The sequence below is a fragment of the Oncorhynchus clarkii genome, chromosome 5 (assembly GCF_045791955.1).
Source record: "Oncorhynchus clarkii lewisi isolate Uvic-CL-2024 chromosome 5, UVic_Ocla_1.0, whole genome shotgun sequence".
Taxonomy (NCBI): domain Eukaryota; kingdom Metazoa; phylum Chordata; class Actinopteri; order Salmoniformes; family Salmonidae; genus Oncorhynchus; species Oncorhynchus clarkii.
In genome coordinates this window covers 53,612,716-53,630,345 of record NC_092151.1, presented here as the reverse complement: position 1 = coordinate 53,630,345, position 17,630 = coordinate 53,612,716, and the positions used below count along the sequence as shown (strand labels likewise).

The window sequence follows — 17,630 nt, the reverse complement described above, 5'->3', positions numbered from 1 at the left end:
TCATTGTGAGAGTCATCGTTCTCTATGTGTCTTCCATATCTCTTTCTTAAATACCCCTCTTTCTTGACAATTGTATTTGGATAATCAATGCTCTTCTCTCCTTATATAGCCCTATGAGAATGGACTCACAGTGAAGTTATTCTACATCATCTTCAAATCACACCAACACTCAGCCCCTCCCCCTGACCAGTCCCTCCCTCTATAGGACTAAGGGAGGCGTGGATTGGATGGACCTCCACCGTCCCTCTTTTAAGATGGACAGCTCCTCCTACCTGCCCAGTCCCCTGGCCTCCCCAGCCCTGATGGTGCTGGCCTCCACAGCCGAGGCTGGCCACGATTCCTCCATCCCCTGCCAGGCCCCACGGCCTTTCGGTGTCCCCATCTCCGAGAAGGACCTCCACCTCCCCTTCCCCTCCGGCTCCTACACATTTGCCTCCATGTACCACCGCCAGGGGCCCGTCTCCAGCCATGGCACCTTCCCCGCCAGAGACTTCCCTGCCTCCCTGCTCCACCTCCACCCCCAGTTCCACCCCCCCAACCTGGACTGCTCATCTCTAGAGATGCTCAACCACAGCGGGGTAGGCGCCTTCAGACCCTTCTCCTCCCTGCCTGAGGAGAGAGAGGTCAGGGGTTATCAGTCAGCCTTCACCCCTGCTAAGAGGCTCAAGGGCTGCTATACCGACTCGGAAAGGAAGCAGTATGAGTTTGGAGGAGGGCGTATTCTGTCTGGTTCGCCGTGGTCGCTCAAAGCCGCTGAGGATTCTGGGAGGAAGTTGTTTGCGGTGTCTGGCCTGCTGTCAGACAGTGAGGCCTTGTCTAGTCCTGAGGACCGTAAGGATGGCTGTGAGTATCACCCTACTGTCACGTGTACTGCTCATAACACATTTATATGTTGTCATATAAGGATTGTGCGCATTGCACTCTTTTAAAAATCCATGGTTTCAATACAATCGATCGAATGACAGTTATGGCCTGCATCTTGTCAGTGTATGTGTGTTTTTTTTGGAGTGTGCCCTTTTTACTCTTTGACAATCTTAACCAAAGTTTTTTCCTGGTTGTGCAAAGTATGTGACACTTGGTGGAAAACAGCCACCAGTCCATGTTTCTGGTCATTGGTCACAAAATGAACATTAGTACCTACACTGAATATAGTTTTTGTCATTCTGGTTGAACACAGACACAAGTATGGAGAGATGACAAAGGAGGGGAAGTTTGAGCAAGCGACACCCTGTCAGAGATAACGAGGTGACAGAGAGCGAGAGAAGGGGAGCGAGAGACGATGCGATGCTCAGCTCCACAAACGACACCCTTAGCTCAATATGACCACCCACGCCATTATGAGCCATCTGATTTGTTGACAAATAAGGAGGAGAGGTGTCAATCAGAGCGGCAGGGCGAGAGCCACTCCTTATTATGCTAGAGGATAATTGCCCGACGGTGCTGGGGCACCACAGCGTTCGCCTCCCCTCGCCTCCACCTCCAAAGAGCGGGAAGGAAGGTAGACACGCCACCACAAAGCATGATGGGAAATCAAACCCCCTCACGGCCGTCAAGGTGTCGCCTGACATTGAAATCCCCCGTAGAGAGAGGACCCACAATCCTTAGTAGATCAGAGGAGGGCCATGTTGAAAATAATGACAATGAGTGAGGAGAGAGAGAGAGAGATAGAGAGAGAGAGAGAGAGAGGGAGAGGGGGAGATGGGGGAAGGATTGAGGGATGATGGAGCGGGGAAGAGGGGTGATATCCCCCCGTATCACCTTAAAGAAACGTTTCATCCCACACATCAAGGCCTGGTGCTTGGATGAGTTGTCTTGAGAAAAGTTTGTGTGTGTGTGTGTGTGACTTTGAGAAAACTTATTGGTTTTGACAACATGCTGCTGGTTGAATAACAGGGACAGGGTGGATGCTGCCTGGGAGACAGAGTGGCAGGAATCCCAATAATGAAGCCCCAAATAAGGACAGGATAGGAAAGATGCCAAACAGGTGTGTGTGCGCACACGCGTGGCTGTGTCTGTGTGCGTGCGCGTGTGTACACTTGCACTCGTGTGTGTGTGTGTTCTTAAATTAGTGATGTAACAATTGTGTGCTATAGCTTGCAAAACAAACAAACGTGACTCTCGGTGACAACCAATGTTCCCTCTAATTCTTTTAGGCACTGAGCTAATTCCTGGTCTGCCGAGCGCAAACTTGAACGTTGTGAAAATGCTGTGCGACATCTGGCGAGAGTGTACTGTGAACACTGAGGCTGTACCCGCTTTCATTTACAGTTATAACAATGGCCAAGTAGGCTACTGTGGCTATTTGATCATAACGTAGGCCTATCAGAGTGGCTATAGAAAAACTATGGAGAAAATGCATCCCGTAACGTTTTAACATGGAAATAAGTCTTCTATCGTTCAGCCTACAGTAGCAGCCAATGTGTGGTGCTCAACGTAGGCCTGCGTTCCATGAGACTTTTGGAGAAAAAAAACATGCAGGGCTTGACATTAACCTGTTTATCCACTTGTCCTTCAGACAAGGAGGTGACTGAAAATGTTGTGTTGTTTGATGCAAGAAACCACTTTACAAAAAACTATTTATTACTATTCCCACACCATTATTACAGAGAGTCAGACAAATGATGCTACCCTCTGCCTATTGGCTACTTAGCTTATTCAAGACTGTCTCAAAATACAACACTGCCCCTTTAAGACAGAAAAAAATATATTTCCCTGACTTGTTTTTCAAAGATGGCTAGAAATGCACATGTTTTGTGTTCTTGTAGGAAGCAACCACTCCCTCATTGTGGACTAGAAATTAGCTATACCTGGGCTCACTTACTAGCAAAGAACATGAACAAGTGTACACACCTGGCTACGTGCAGCTCTCGCTTTGATCTCATAATAAGCGCATCAACTCATGACTGCTCATGCTGTAAAGACAGTCCAGTTCAAAGTGAATGGCACAGATCCATATATGGAAATGGTCTATTTGTGTCCTGCAGCTCTGAGTGGTTATGGTGCACAAGTCTGTGTAGAGTATGGGTCGTGCCTGTTAATGCAATAGAATCCTACTCCAATGTGTTCTGCCTACAAGAAAATGTATGGTATAGTTTGTTTTGTTTCGGTATGTTGCATTGAAAGTGGCTAGTATTGCGTTGATTTATTCACAATTCGCACAGTAAAGGGAAACGTTGATAGAATTAACTATAGGAGAAACTAGAAAGTTGAGTGGAGTTCAATCTCGTGCTTCTTTGTGTGGGCTGATATTTCTTCTGTGCGGCAGTCCCGGGGTAACTGCGCGCCCATGCACAGCTTATAGGGAACATTGGCGACAACATAAAGCAGATTTTTCCAACATTAGGACCGTTTTCCTCAAGAAAGTAAGTCTACTTCATGTTTTGTTTCCCTTCCTTCCTTACTTCCTAGAATCGCGATACTGGTATCATGACAAACCTAGTTTATATTACCTCCGAACATAGAGGATAATTTGATTAAAGTACAGAGATGGACAGGGGCAGAATAGGGTTTCCCAACCCATAGTGGGTACTATGCAGCTCAAATCAGTTTGGGGGAAATGAATTCTGAGTGATGGAAGCAGCTTTTCCTGCTTTATCCAATTTTATCGAAGCTCAGGCAAACTAAGGGCTTTAATGCAATTGAACTCCCGGGACTTTTCGAAAGGCTGATGTTTCGTTCCTCTTCACTGACTAACAGGCAGCCACTTCAGGGCCAAAGTCTTAAGTGTTAAGCTTCAAATCTTCGGGGATGGAACTCTTTGGTTGCTATGTCGACAACCTGGCCCATACACGACAATACATGACACAATACAGTACATGTACATAACGTAGTCCTACATATGTAAATGCGTGACCCATGCATCACAATGAACACAGAAAACACACAAAGAAAGCAGCACATTTGTTCACAGGCATTCTTTCTACACAGGTATCTCTCTCTGTTCTATCAGCTTCTATGCGCTTAAGAGAGTCATCCATTCGCGCACCCTCTCCAGTGGATGTCTACCTACAGTATCTCACCGTGAATGGGGATATTTTGTGCGAGTGTATCAGTTTTAAACAGTTCTACCTGCTTTGGCCAGACAGGCTTGATGTGGTAATCCTTGCTGGGTTTGCCTGTTGTCTTCTGCATCGTCGTGTTGCTTGTTGACGTCTCCTCTAGTATCCAAACCACAACATTACCCTAGGGGCCATATGTATCAACCGTCTCAGAGTGTAATTTAGGATCACTTTTTAGATAACAACGGATGACTGCATGGACGGGGGACGGGGGGGGACCTGATCCAAGATCAGAAGCAGAGATACATACGGCCCCAGACGTTCTCTGTTTCATCTGAAGATGTTCAGACGAGCAGTGGGATGTGACAGCTGTTCAAACAGCCTCTCTCTTTCAAAGGGCAGATGTCTCCAGCGAGGCGAATCATGCTTATTTTCCTCAGGGAGATGTTTCAAACTTGAGCTGTAACTAAAGGGGTACAAGAACAGAAGTGGGAACAGAGGAAGAGAATGACAAAACACCACGTCCTACCACAGCGTTCAAGACACAGACAGACAGTGTTGATCTTCCCGTGATTCCCTGCGTCGTTATCGCACAGTGTGGTGGCGAGTTTCAGTTACTGTAAGGGAGAGTTCGGATAGCTAGACGCAGCTGGAGCGTCTAGCTATATGAATAGTAAACGTAAGCATGTGAGAAAACAGGTTGGTAGAATAATTATGCCATTAGAGAAAGGAGCAGGTGTGTGTGTGTGTGTGTCTGTCTGTGTCTGAGCGTGTTTGTGTGTGTGTCTATGCGTGTGTATGGGTGTGTGTGTGAGAGGCTACATCTTGGGAATAGAGAGCAGAGCAGATAGATGTGTATGCATGAGCATCGAGCGGTTCCTGTTGATCTCCTCCCCTGGGTTGTCAGCTAGGTGTAAACTGTGTCTTATCTGAGGCTTCACTCAATACACCCTCAGCTGGACAGCTGCACTGGATAACATGCCTCCCAGTTATTGAATGAGGACACACAGCTTTGATAAGAGGCAGTCTACCTTGCACACGCACACACGCATGCACGCACACACACACACACACACACACAGAGGTGATAGACACACACACATAGGTGATAGGCACGCACACACACACACACACACACACACACACACACACACACACACACACACACACACACACACACACACACACACACACACACACACACACACACACACACACACACACACACACACACGACATATGGAAACTGTGTCTGGAACCAACTAAACCCATAAAGCATCACATGAGAAGTAATCCCTGTGCCAAGTCGAAATCTGTGCCCCAAAAGCCTTATTCCCTACAAAGTGCATTACTCTGGGAGGCCTATGAGAATAGGGTGTCATTTAGGAAGTAGTCTACAATTAACCTATGTGATATTGATTCTGTACAGGCAGGTTGGTGTTACCTTGAATCCCGTCACAGGCTTGTATAACATACCGTAAAGGACTCTTGAACACTGAACACATCTGGTGAACCCAGCCCTGGAGTGCAACCCTCAAATGTTTGCCCACTCCCATTCTGTTAACTTCCTTGGGCCTCGCTTCCACATCATTGGAGGATTTAGCATCTATCTATCCAGTTATTCCAGTTATCCCATAAAATAATAACTAATTCCCTCAACAGCAGATTCCACCACCCATCCTGATAAGGAAGGCTTCCCACCATATCTGTGTCGAATTCAAGAAACTGGGAGCAGGGCGCATTAATCCGAGATTCCGTCAAGCTGCTGAGTTCCCGAGTCACGGTTTGAGTAGGTGGTCGTACTGTACATCTGCTACAGTGATCTTCCCTCTCCTTGCCATACACAGCGAGGGGGGGGGGGGGGGGGTCATTAAGATAAGGAAGAGAGAGAATAACCCATCCAAAAATCCCCAAATCTAGAGGTTCTAATGGTACGATCCATTTGACAGCTGTGTTACCATAGATGAAGAGAATGTCTGAGCCCGGTGCTTCACTGCTGCTCTGTGTTGACCGTGTGGGCTGATTTCAGACACATAAGAGAATAAATATTTTAATGTAATGACGACTGTGTTTGATGTTCGAGGGCCGTGGTTGACTATGTTTGACTGTTGCCCTCCTGTTGTGGCAGTAGTTGGTTCCTCTAATGTACTCTTAAGTTGAGGAGCTTTCATCTTAGCAGGGGATGGGGACCTCTGTTATTCTATTTTTATTTACCTTGATCTTTTCTGGACAGGAGAGGCAGTTTGTGGAAGTTATCCATCCACAGCACCCACACACAGTACATTGATACAGTGCCTTCAGAAACTACTCAGACCCTTGGACTTTTTCCACATTTTGTTACGTTACAGCCTTATTCTAAAATGACAAAGCAAAAACAGATTTTTAGAAATGTTTGCCAATGTATTAAAAATATAAAACATAAATAGCTTATTTACATAAGTATTCAGACCCTTTGCTATGAGACTCGTAATTGAGCTCAGGTGCATCCTGTCTCCATTGATCATCCTTGAGATGTTTCTACAACTTGATTGGTGTCCACCTGTGGTAAATTCAAATGAATGAACATGATTTGGAAAGGCACACCTGTCTTTATGAGGTCCCACAGTTGACAGTGCATGTCAGAGCAAAAAAACAACCCATGAGGTTGAAGGAATTGTCCGTAGAGCTCCGAGACAGGATTGTGTCGAGGCACAGATCTGGGGAAGGGTACCAAAACATGTCAGCAGCATTGAAGATCCCCAAGAACACAGTGACCTCCATCATTCTTAAATGGAAGAAGTTCGGAACCACGAAGACTCTTCTTAGAGCTGGCTGCCAGCCTTCCTAGAGCTGGCCGCCAGACTGAGCAATCGGGGGAGAGGGCCTTGGTCAGGGAGGTGACCAAGAAGCCAATAGTCACTTTGACAGAGCTCTAGAGTTCCTCTGTGGAGATGGAAGAACCTTCCAGAAGGACAACCATCTCTGCAGCGCTCTACAAATCGTGCCTTTATGGTAGAGTGGCCCGACGGAAGCCACTCCTCAGTAAAAGGCACATGATAGGTCGCTTGGAGTTTGCCAAAAGGCACCTAAAGACTCTTAGACCATGAGAAACAAGATACATTGGTCTGCTGAAACCAAGATTGAACTATTTTTCCTGAATGCCAAGCGTCACGTCTGGAGGAAAACTGGCACCATCCCTACGGTGAAGCATGGTGGTGGCAGCATCATGCTGTGGGGATGTTTTTCAGCTGCAGGGACTGGGAGACTAGTCAGGATCGAGGCAAAGTATAGAGAGATCCTTGATGAAAACTTATGTAAATGTGATATTTCCATTCTTTATTTTTTATAAATTAGCAGAAATTTGTAACAACCTGCTTTTTCTTTGTCATTTATGGGGTGTTGTGTGTAAATTGATTTTAGAATAAGGCTGTAACCTAACAAAATGTGGAAAAAGTCAAGGGGCCTGAATACTGTCCGAATGCACTGTATATCACAAGAGGATAAACCCCCATCCCAAACTATCCTTAAAGGGGCAGTGCAGTCAAAAAAGTTACACAGATAATGTGAACATTTTGACATGCATTTTGACAATGCTCTATTGTGTTAGAGCTGTTTTTAAAAAATACCTGGAATTTAAACTTGTTCAGGTGGGATGGAGTTTTGTGAAGTCATGGCCCAGATCACGACATCACAATCTGATCTGATTATTGTGAACAATGACCAGTCATCTTTTATTTGCATATGTATCCTCCTACTTTAAAGGGGTAGGCTCTAGAGCAGGGGTCGCAGCCAACCTTTATAGCTCGCCAAACAATTCTGAAAGTACATTCAATTTTCACGTGTTCAACTGCAAACTGTCATAAACAAATCTCAAAAGTATAAGCCACCGCAAACTCCTAGCTACTATCTAATCAATGCAACATTGATATTATCCCACCCCTGGTTAGCCACTATTGGCTTAAAAAGCCAAACCTAAGACAATATATGCCAATTAATTTCCAGCAATATTTCCCCTGCGTGTTTGTCTATCACAACGTGTGTAACCAATTGGTGTGATAACCGTCTTGTGGGTTGACAGAAATACTTTCCCCCAAACCTTCTCAAATAAATATTAACTGCAAAGTAGGCTTACCTGACAGAATTACAGTACCAGTCAAAAGTTTGGACACACCTATTCATTCAATGGGTTTTCTTTATTTTTACTATTTCCTACATAGTAGAATAATAGTGAAGACATCAAACATATGAAATAACACATATGGAATTAACCAAAAAAGTGTTAAACAAATTCAAATGTATTTATACTTCAAATTCTTTAAAGTAGCCACCCTTTGCCTTGATGACAGCTTTGCACACTCTTGGCATTCTCTCAACCAGCTTCACCTGGAATTCTTTCCCAACCGTCTTGAAGGAGTTCCCACATATGCTGAGCACTTGTTGAGTGCTTTTCCTTCACTCTGCGCTCCAACTGATCCCAAACCATCTCAAATGGGTTGAGGTCAGGTGATTGTGGAGGCCAGGTCATATGATGCAGCACTCCATCACTCTCCTTGTTCAAATATCCCTTACTGTCACGCCCTGACCTTAGTATTCTTTGTTTTCTTTATTATTTTGGTTAGGTCAGGGTGTGACATGGGTGATTATATTTTTTTTGTCCTGTCTAGGGCTTTTGTATGTTTATGGGGTTGTTACCAGTCTAGGGGTTTGTATGTCTATGGTTGCCTAGATTGGTTCTCAATTAGAGGCAGCTGTTTATTGTTGTCTCTGATTGGGAACCATATTTAGGCAGCCATATTCCTTGAGTATTTCATGGGTGATTATCTATGTCTATGGATGTTGCATGTTTGCACTCTGTGGTGATAGCGGTCACGTTTGTTCAGTGTACTTCGTGTTATTTCGTCTTACATCACGCTGCGCTTTGGTCCTCCGATCCTTACTACTTTACTGACGAAGAGCGTGACACTTACACAGCCTGGAGGTGTGTTTTGGGTCATTGTCCTGTTGAAAAACAAGTGATAGTCCCACTAAGCACAAACCAGATGGGATGGTGTATCGCTGCAGAATGCTTTGGTGGCCATGCTGGTTAAGTGTGCCTTGAATCACTGACAGTGTCACCAGCAAAGCACCCCCATAACATCAAATCAAAGTTGATTTGTCACGTGCGCCGAATACAACAGTGAAATGCTTACTTACAGGCTCTAACCAATGGTGCAGAAAAAATGTGTGTGTGTGTGTGTGTGTGTGTGTGTGTGTGTGTGTGTGTGTGCGTGCGTGTGTGTGTGTGTGTGTGTGTGTGTGTAGGTAAAGAAATAAAACAACAGTAAAAAGAAATTTGAACAAAGAGTAGCAAGGCTATATACAGACACCTGTAAGTCAGGCTTATTGAGGTAGTATGTACATGTCGGTATCGTTAAAGTGACTATGCATATATGATGAACAGAGAGTAGCAGAAGTGTAAAAAGAGGGGTTGGCGGGTGGTGGGACACCATGCAGATAGCCCGGTTAGCCAATGTGCGGGAGCACTGGTTGGTCGGGCCAATTTAGGTAGTATGTACATGTATAGTTAAAGTGACTATGCATATAAGATAAACAGAGAGTAGCAGCAGCGTAAAAGAGGGGTTGGGGTGGGGGCACACAATGCAAATAGTCCGGGTAACCATTTGGTTACCTGTTCAAGAGTCTTATGGCTTGGGGGTAAAAACTGTTGAGAAGCCTTTTTGTCCTAGACTTGGCACTCCGGTACCGTTTGCCATGCAGTAGTAGAGAGAATTGTCTATGACTGGGGTGGCTGGGGTCTTTGACCATTTTTAGGGCCTTCCTCTGACACTGCCTGGTGTAGAGTTCCTGGATGGCAGGCAGCTTTGCACCAGTAATGTACTGGGCCGTACACACTACCCTCTGAAGTCCGAGCAATTGCCGTACCAGGCAGTGATGCTCTCGATGTTGCAGCTGTAGAACCTTCTGAGGATCTCAGGACCCATGCCAAATCTTTTTAGTTTCCGAAGGGGAATAGGCTTTGTCGTGCCCTCTTCACGACTGTCTTGGTGTGTTTGAACCAATCTAGTTTGTTGCTGATGTTGACACCAAGGAATTTGAATCTCTCAACCTGCTCCACTACAGCCCCAATTGATGAGAATGGGGAAGTGCTCGGTGCTCCTTTTCCTGTAGTCCACAATCATCTCCTTAGTCTTGGTTACGTTGATGGATAGGTTGTTATTCTGGCACCACCCGGCCAGGTCTCTGACCTCCTCCCTATAGGCTGTCTCATCATTGTTGGTGATCAGGCCTACCACTGTTGTGTTGTCAGCAAACTCAATGATGGTGTTGGAGTCGTGCCTGGCCATGCAGTCATGGGTGAACAGGGAGTACAGGAGGGGACTGAGCACACACCCCTGGGGAGCGCCAGTGTTGAGGATCAGCGTGGCAGATGTGTTGCTACCTACCCTCACCACCTGGGGGCGGACTGTCAGGAAGTCCAGGATCCAGTTGCAGAGGGAGGTGTTTAGTCCCAGGATCCCTCGCTTGGTGATGAGCTTTCATGATGTTGAACGCTGAGCTGTAGTCAATGAACAGCATCACACCTCCTCCTCCATGCTTCACGGTGGGAACCACACTTGCGGAGATCATTCGTTCACCTACTCTGTGTCTCACAAAGACAGAGGTTGAAACAAAAAATCTCAAATTTGGACTCATCAGACCAAAGGCCAGATTTCCACCAGTATAATGTCCATTGCTCTTGTTTCTTGGCCCAAGCAAGTCTCTTCTTCTTATTGGTGGTTTCTTTGCAGCAATTTGACCATGAAGGCCTGATTCACGCAGTCTCCTCTGAACAGTTGATATTGAGATGTGTCTGTTACTTGAACTCTGTGACGCATTTATTTGGGCTGCAATCTGAGATGCAGTTAACTCTAATGAACTTACCCTCTGCAGTAGAGGTAACTCTGGGTCTTCCTTTCCTGTGGCGGTCCTCATGAGAGCCAGTTTCATCATAGCGCTTGATGGTTTTTGCGACTGCACTTGAAGAAACTTTCAAAGTTCTTGACATTTTCAGAAATGACTGACCTTCATGTCTTAAAGTGATGATGGACTGTAATTTCTCTTTGCTTATTGGAGATGTTCTTGCCATTATATGGACTTGGTATTTTACCAAATAGGGCTTTCTTCTGTGTAGGGCCTTGTCACAACACAACTGATTGGCTCAAACTCATTAAAAAGGTTGGTTACTATGTGATTCCATATGTGTTATTTCATAGTTTTGATGTCTTCACTATTATTCTACAATGTAGAAAATAGTAAAAGATAAAGTAAAACTCTTGAATGAGTAGGTTTGTCCAAACTTTTGACTGGTACAGTATTTCACGAGTAAGCATATCATTTGTATCTATCATTTGTAAACTTTGCCATGAAATGAACAGCAGCAGTACAGAGCCATCACTAGACTGGCACATTAGATGGCACATTCCTCACTCGCTAGATGTGAAATTAAAGTGTTTGTTTTCTTCCAGACCTAGATGAAAATGGTTGTGTGATGTGATTTAAGCATTAAAATGGACTCAGAACATCCAACTTCATTGTTTTTCTACGGAAAATTGTAACTTTGAGAGTGAAAAACCCCCCAAAAATCTAAAGCCAGGGATAATTTAACTGAGAACATCATTTTGGAAAATAGAAAGGGGGGGGGGGCCCTTTAGAGTTGTTTATTAAACATTATTTTACCAGTTATATTGGCAGAACATAGTGCCCTACTTTCTCTTGCACACTAACATTAAGGAACTTGAAAAGAGTTGTGGGGAAGAGTTTCATGGGAGAAGAGAAGAATGGGCCGATTTAATGTCTAGAAAAACTTTTGTAGCTCTCGACATTTCATTTTTTAAATAAAATATCTCTCATGCTCTAGAGTCGATACCAGATCCTATCCGCCAATCAGGGCTGTGTTGGTAAATATCTTTACATTTGTATCAACACGCCCACACGATCAGACTTTCTATATCAATGGCAAAAGGAGGCTCGGGGAAATAAATGATAAAAAATATATATTTGGAGTTATTTCTATGAAATGAACACACACAGTGATTTATTAGACATATAGTGATGATATAGACTTATTCCAACCCAATGTATGCCCTAAACTGCCTCATAGTTCTAGACACCCACTCCAGTCCAACCAATCTCTATAGTCCCAGGTAACCTTCACTGTACTGTCATCTACACTGAGTGTACAAAACATTAGAAACACCTTCCTAATGTTAAGTTGCACCCTTTTGCCATCAGAACAGACTCAATTCATCGGGACATGGACTCGTTCCACAGGGATGCTGGCCCTTTTTTTTTTGACTCCGATGCTTCCCACAATTGTGTCAAGTTGGCTGAATGTCCTTTGGGTGACGTGCCATTCTTGATCCACACGGAAACTGTTGAGGGTGAAAAACAGATCGGTGCGCCTGGCACCTACTACCATACCCCGTTCAAAGGCACTTAAAGCTTTTGTCTTGCCCATTCACCCTCTGAATGGGACACATACACAATCCATGTCTCCATTGTCTCAAGGCTTAAAGATCCTTCTTTAACCTGCCTCCTCTCCTTCATCTACACTGATTGAAGTGGATTTAACTGGTGGCATCAATAAGGGATCATAGCTTTCCTTTGGATTCACCTGGTCAGTCTATGCCATCGAAAGAGCAGGTGTTCTTAATGTTTTGTATACTCAGTGTATAGTGCACTTATTTTCATCCACTCACCATACACACCCGTTCAGTGTATAGTGACAAGGGGGGGTTGGAATCATGGAATCCATATGTTACAATGTGTCAGTCAGCCCAGTGCCCCCACAGCCCCATGGCATGGGGCAAGACTGGAGTTATAGGCCTGGCAGCGGATTTCTACAGTAGCAATGGGGAGAGAGAGTGGGTAAAATCTGTGTCCCAAATGGCACCATATTCCCAATATAGTGCACTATGTAGGGAAGGGGGCGCCTTTTGGGACTCGTCCAGGGTAACACTGTATGATGCTGGATGGCGTCCCTATTACAGTGGTCATTGGTGATGACTGGCGACACCTGTTTGGCTGCTCAGTGAACCATCTTTTTTACAGCTGTATTAACTACCATTTGTCTGGAAACGTTTGTCTTCCTTTATCTTTCTGCATTCCCCTCACATTGTCACAAACAGTAATTCGGCAGTTGAACAGGATGCGGGAGGAGAGAGAGAGCGAGAGAGAGAGAGCGAAAGAGAGACAGAGCTAAATAAATAAATAAAAGAGAACTAGAACGAGAGAGCGAAAGTGAGAATGATAACAAGAGAGAGTGAGAGAGAGAGAGAGAGAGAGAGAGATGAGAGAAAGCGGGTCTCATTATGAGAGCGGACCAGGGGTCGTTAAATCAACAGTCTGCTTTAACAGAGCTTCCGTCTCCCTGCACCTGATCGACTTGCTGCATCATGTGATTCCGAACGCTTCTCTCTCTGATCTCACTTCAAAGATCCGTGGAGGAAGAGGTAGTGGGAGAGGGGGAAACCCAGTGGGGAGGAGGAGATGAAGGGTGGAGGGGGCTTTGGGTGGGTGGCTATAGAGAAGGCTACACTCTTAGAAAAAAAAGGTGCTAAGTAGAACCAAAAAGGGTTCTTCGGTTGGTCCCCACAGGGGAACCTGTTTTTGGGGATAGGTAGAACCCTTTGCAGATGGTTCTTCATAGAACCCCCTGTTAATGGTTCTACCTAGAGCCCTTTATAAGTGCTTCTACAAATAACTATTTTATCGTCTAAAGGTTCTTCCTAGAAACCCTCTATGAGCGGTTACACTAGCCTTATTAGCCTTTAAAATGTAACTATTGTTAACAATATGTGTATCACAAGGCCTTTCTTTGAGGGCTTTCAAAGTGATGTGTAATTCCTATTGGAATCCAGCCAGAGTGAGGATATCCTTCAATTGTAACTTTTAATCACATACATCGTCTAAACTTGGACAACCATCTCAGTAACCGGTGCAATAAGTATGACTACTATATACTATATGCTATGTACAACTATAATAACTACTGACAGATTGGATTCGTTTTGAAAAATGTACGTTATTTATCTTGTGTATAGCATAAGGTCGATCAACCAATCAATGCACATGCAAAACATACAGATATTGAAACAAACAATTCTCAAAAATCAACCTGCAGTAGAGCATGCTGGAAAATATCATAACGATGGGAGTGTTTTACTCTACACAGAGAAGAAAGTACACAATCGCACTAACCTCAGGTTACTCTGGTTAACACCAAAACGGGATTTTCTTTTACACCACTGAGTGTTGAGTTAATTTAACTTCTGAATCAACAGTAGGTAAAACTGGCCAATTTGCTGTATAGCATACACTTTATTTTTTATTTATTTATCCGTTATTTTACCAGGTAAGTTGACTGAGAACACATTCTCATTTGCAATTGTAAACAGAGGATTATTAGGTGACCATGATGGTCCGAGGGCCAGATTGGGAATTTAGCCAGGACACTGGGGTTAACACCCCTACTCTTACGATAAGTGCCATGGGATCTTTAATGACCTCAGAGAGTCAGGACACCCGTTTAATGTCCCATCCGAAAGACAGCACCCTACACAGGGCAGTGCCAATCACTGCCATGCTGCATTAGCACATTTTTTTTTTAGACCAGAGGAAAGAGTGCCTCCTACTGGCCCTCCAACACCACTTCCAGCAGCATCTGGTCCCCCATCCAGGAACTGACCAGGACCAACCCTGTTTAGCTTCAGAAGCAAGCCAGCAGTGGTATGCAGGGTGGTATGCTGCTGGCGAATAAACTGCTGGTTCACTCATGTTCCCTTCTTTTTCTCCTACTCTCTGCTCAATAAAACCACAGAAAATACTAATTTGAAAGACAGAAATCTTAGCAAAGATATCAACTAGGTCAGCAATGAATAATTTGAGATATTATGTAAAATTATTAAGGGAATAGCAGATACATGCACACCTATTCCCATACAGGTACAGTTTGAAACATGCTCACGTTCTCTTTTTAAATTTAGCAGTATCAGATTACTCAAAGTGTAAACACTGAGGTAAACACTAATGCTCAGGCACTATTTAAAAGAAGAAAACAAAGCTCACAATAAAAAAGCATATTCAGATCCAGAAGGATTCTACTGTATGTCCAATCCCTTTTAACTTCCAAGGAATCCGTCTTGCCTCTCTAAGAAAAAACATTATTAGGATGTTTTATTTTACTAGTTAAAAACAAATTCTTATTTTCAATGACGGCCTAGGAACAGTGGGTTAACTGCCTGTTCAGGGGCCGAATGACAGATTTGTACCTTGTCAGCTCAGGGATTTGAACTTGCAACCTTCCGGTTACTAGTCCAACACTCTAACCACTTGGGTACCCTGCCGCACTAGGCTACCCTGTTAAAGGTTCTCGGTAGAACCCTTTGCCTTACAAAGAACCCTCATCTTCCAACAAGGGATTTTTGAACTCTTGTTTTCCAAAATGGTTTCTTCAGATGAAAATGGTTCTTGGTAAAACACTATCCCTTGGCAAAGAACCCTTTTTTTTCTCAGCGTTTATGGCCGCGTCCCAAATGAAAGGGTGTGTGATGTGGGGGTAAGCAACTAGATTCAGGCGGGGGCCGATTTCTTTTCCGAGCGGATGGTCGGGCGACTGAAACATAATTATAATTGTACACTACAAATTGACCTCAACTAAGCCCAAAGAGAGTTCATTTCATACCTTGATTACATTGAGACACAATCACGTCTTTTTATTATCATTTTTTTTTTTACTTTGAGGGGCCCAAAAAAAATCCCGGCTGTTGCCAACCTCTGCCCTATGGGCTCTGGTCAAAAGTAGTGCACTGTATAGGGAATAGGTTGCCATTTGGGGCGAAGGGGAATGGGGCCGCGGTTGTCGATCACTGGCTCAGTCAGAAAAGACCACATCCCCTGTTCTGTCCCCGGAGTCTAACAAATCACTCAGGCAGATAGAAAGGGCAGGAAGGGCAAACACACAGGTTAAACAGACACTTACTGAAGATCAGCACACACAAGATGACAGTCTAACTGTGTGTGTGTGTGTGTGTGTGTGTGTGTGTGTGTGTGTGTGTGTGTGTGTGTGTGTGTGTGTGTGTGTGTGTTTGCTTGTGTGTGTGTGGGCAGGTGGAAGCGAGGGAGGGAGGGAGGGTGTGCGTGTGTGTGTTTGCGTACCTACCTGCATGCTTGTGTGCGTGCCAGCGGGCGTGTGTGTGTACTCTGTGCGCTTGTGTATGTGTGTGCACGAGTGCGTGCGTAGATCCATGCATGTGTGTGTTGCCACAGACCTCATTATACAGCATTAGACTCAGACCTCCTGCTGCTTACTTCTCGCCCAGCTGTGAAGCAGATCTATGAAAGCAGAGGGACCCACAGACCTAGAAAGCTCACTCATATGACCTGTGACCTCTGAACCACAGCAACAACACCCATGTTTTCTCACAAAACTCTATGCATCCCAAATGATACGCTATTCCCTATACAGGTGTGCTATCTTAATTTGACCCTATTTTTTTCGCAGCAATAAAATAATCCTGCAGCGACAGGAAATGTTCATGTTAATTATTATCCTGATCATTTTTTTAGTGGTGGATACATTTTTCATTAGGGCAAATAAAGTCTTACATTTTTAAAGTGTAAATTATAAACTTTAGAAGCCTTTTTTTAACCCTTGAATACTGGGGTCTGGTCAAAAGTAGAACACTATATGGAGAATAGAGTACAATTTGGGACGGGGTTCTGTTCTCTCAATACAGTTAAAGTAACCATGAACGTCCAGGTAAAAGTGTACAGAGAGTGACCCCTCACCCCCTCCCTACACCCCCAGCTCTGTATGAGGGGTGTAAACTAAACACCTCTCTGTGCACCACTGAGAATACCAGTCCCCTGTGACCTTAAATCACTGATCTGGTAATTGGTAGGAAAACAGAGGTCCAGCAGTATATAACCTTTTATGTGTTGTCTCAGCTATTTATTATGGTGGTAAAGAGTCTGTGTGTGTGTGTGTGTGTGTGTGTGTGTCTGTGTGTGTCTGTGTCAGGGGTGATTTGGCAGAGTGCTTGAGGAGGGTTGATGGTGGATGATGCTAATTGTCCTCGTAGACCACACAAGCAGTGCTGGACAGTATAAACCTGGTTAAAGGCAGGCAAATTAAGAGGTCAGTCCATAATTGAATGAGTACCCGATTTCATCAAATAATCCAAATAATTGTAGGAATTTGCGACGGTGTGAAATGTCCCATATCCCGCTTGCCGTAGTGTAAGCTTACTCCTCGGTTAAGCTGTGCGTCTGTCTCTCTAAGAATTTTTTTCTAAAACTCTCAAATAGGGGGGGGGGGGGGGGGGGGGGGGGTCCCGGATCTGATTAATTATATTCTGTGCCAACCACGCACATTGTAATGCAGAGAATGTTATACAGAATTATACAGTATTGAGTATACAAAATCCCAGGGCAGTCAGTGTTATAGCAGTATCATATCACTGGGTCTGGGTGGGCTAGAACCGAGGCCAGATTCTAACTGGCGAAGGTCCAGGCTCATTAGCTCAAGCCACTCTTTTGAAGCTCTGTTCAGTGGAGGAGAGAGGAGATTGAACTTTTCAGCTGAAAGTGGCCTGGCTACAGCACCGCGGCATG

General features: G+C 44.5%; 1 protein-coding gene across 1 annotated transcript in view; it reads left to right on the top strand.

Annotated features, from left to right (window-relative positions):
* Positions 1 to 227: 227 nt before the first annotated feature.
* The window catches only part of LOC139410081 (E3 ubiquitin-protein ligase RNF220-like), a 43,220-nt gene continuing 25,817 nt past the window's right edge, over positions 228 to 17,630 (top strand). The window contains exon 1 of the mRNA XM_071155519.1: positions 228 to 843. Within this exon, the coding sequence (XP_071011620.1) occupies positions 228 to 843 (616 nt within the window). The remainder of the gene's footprint in view (positions 844 to 17,630) is intronic.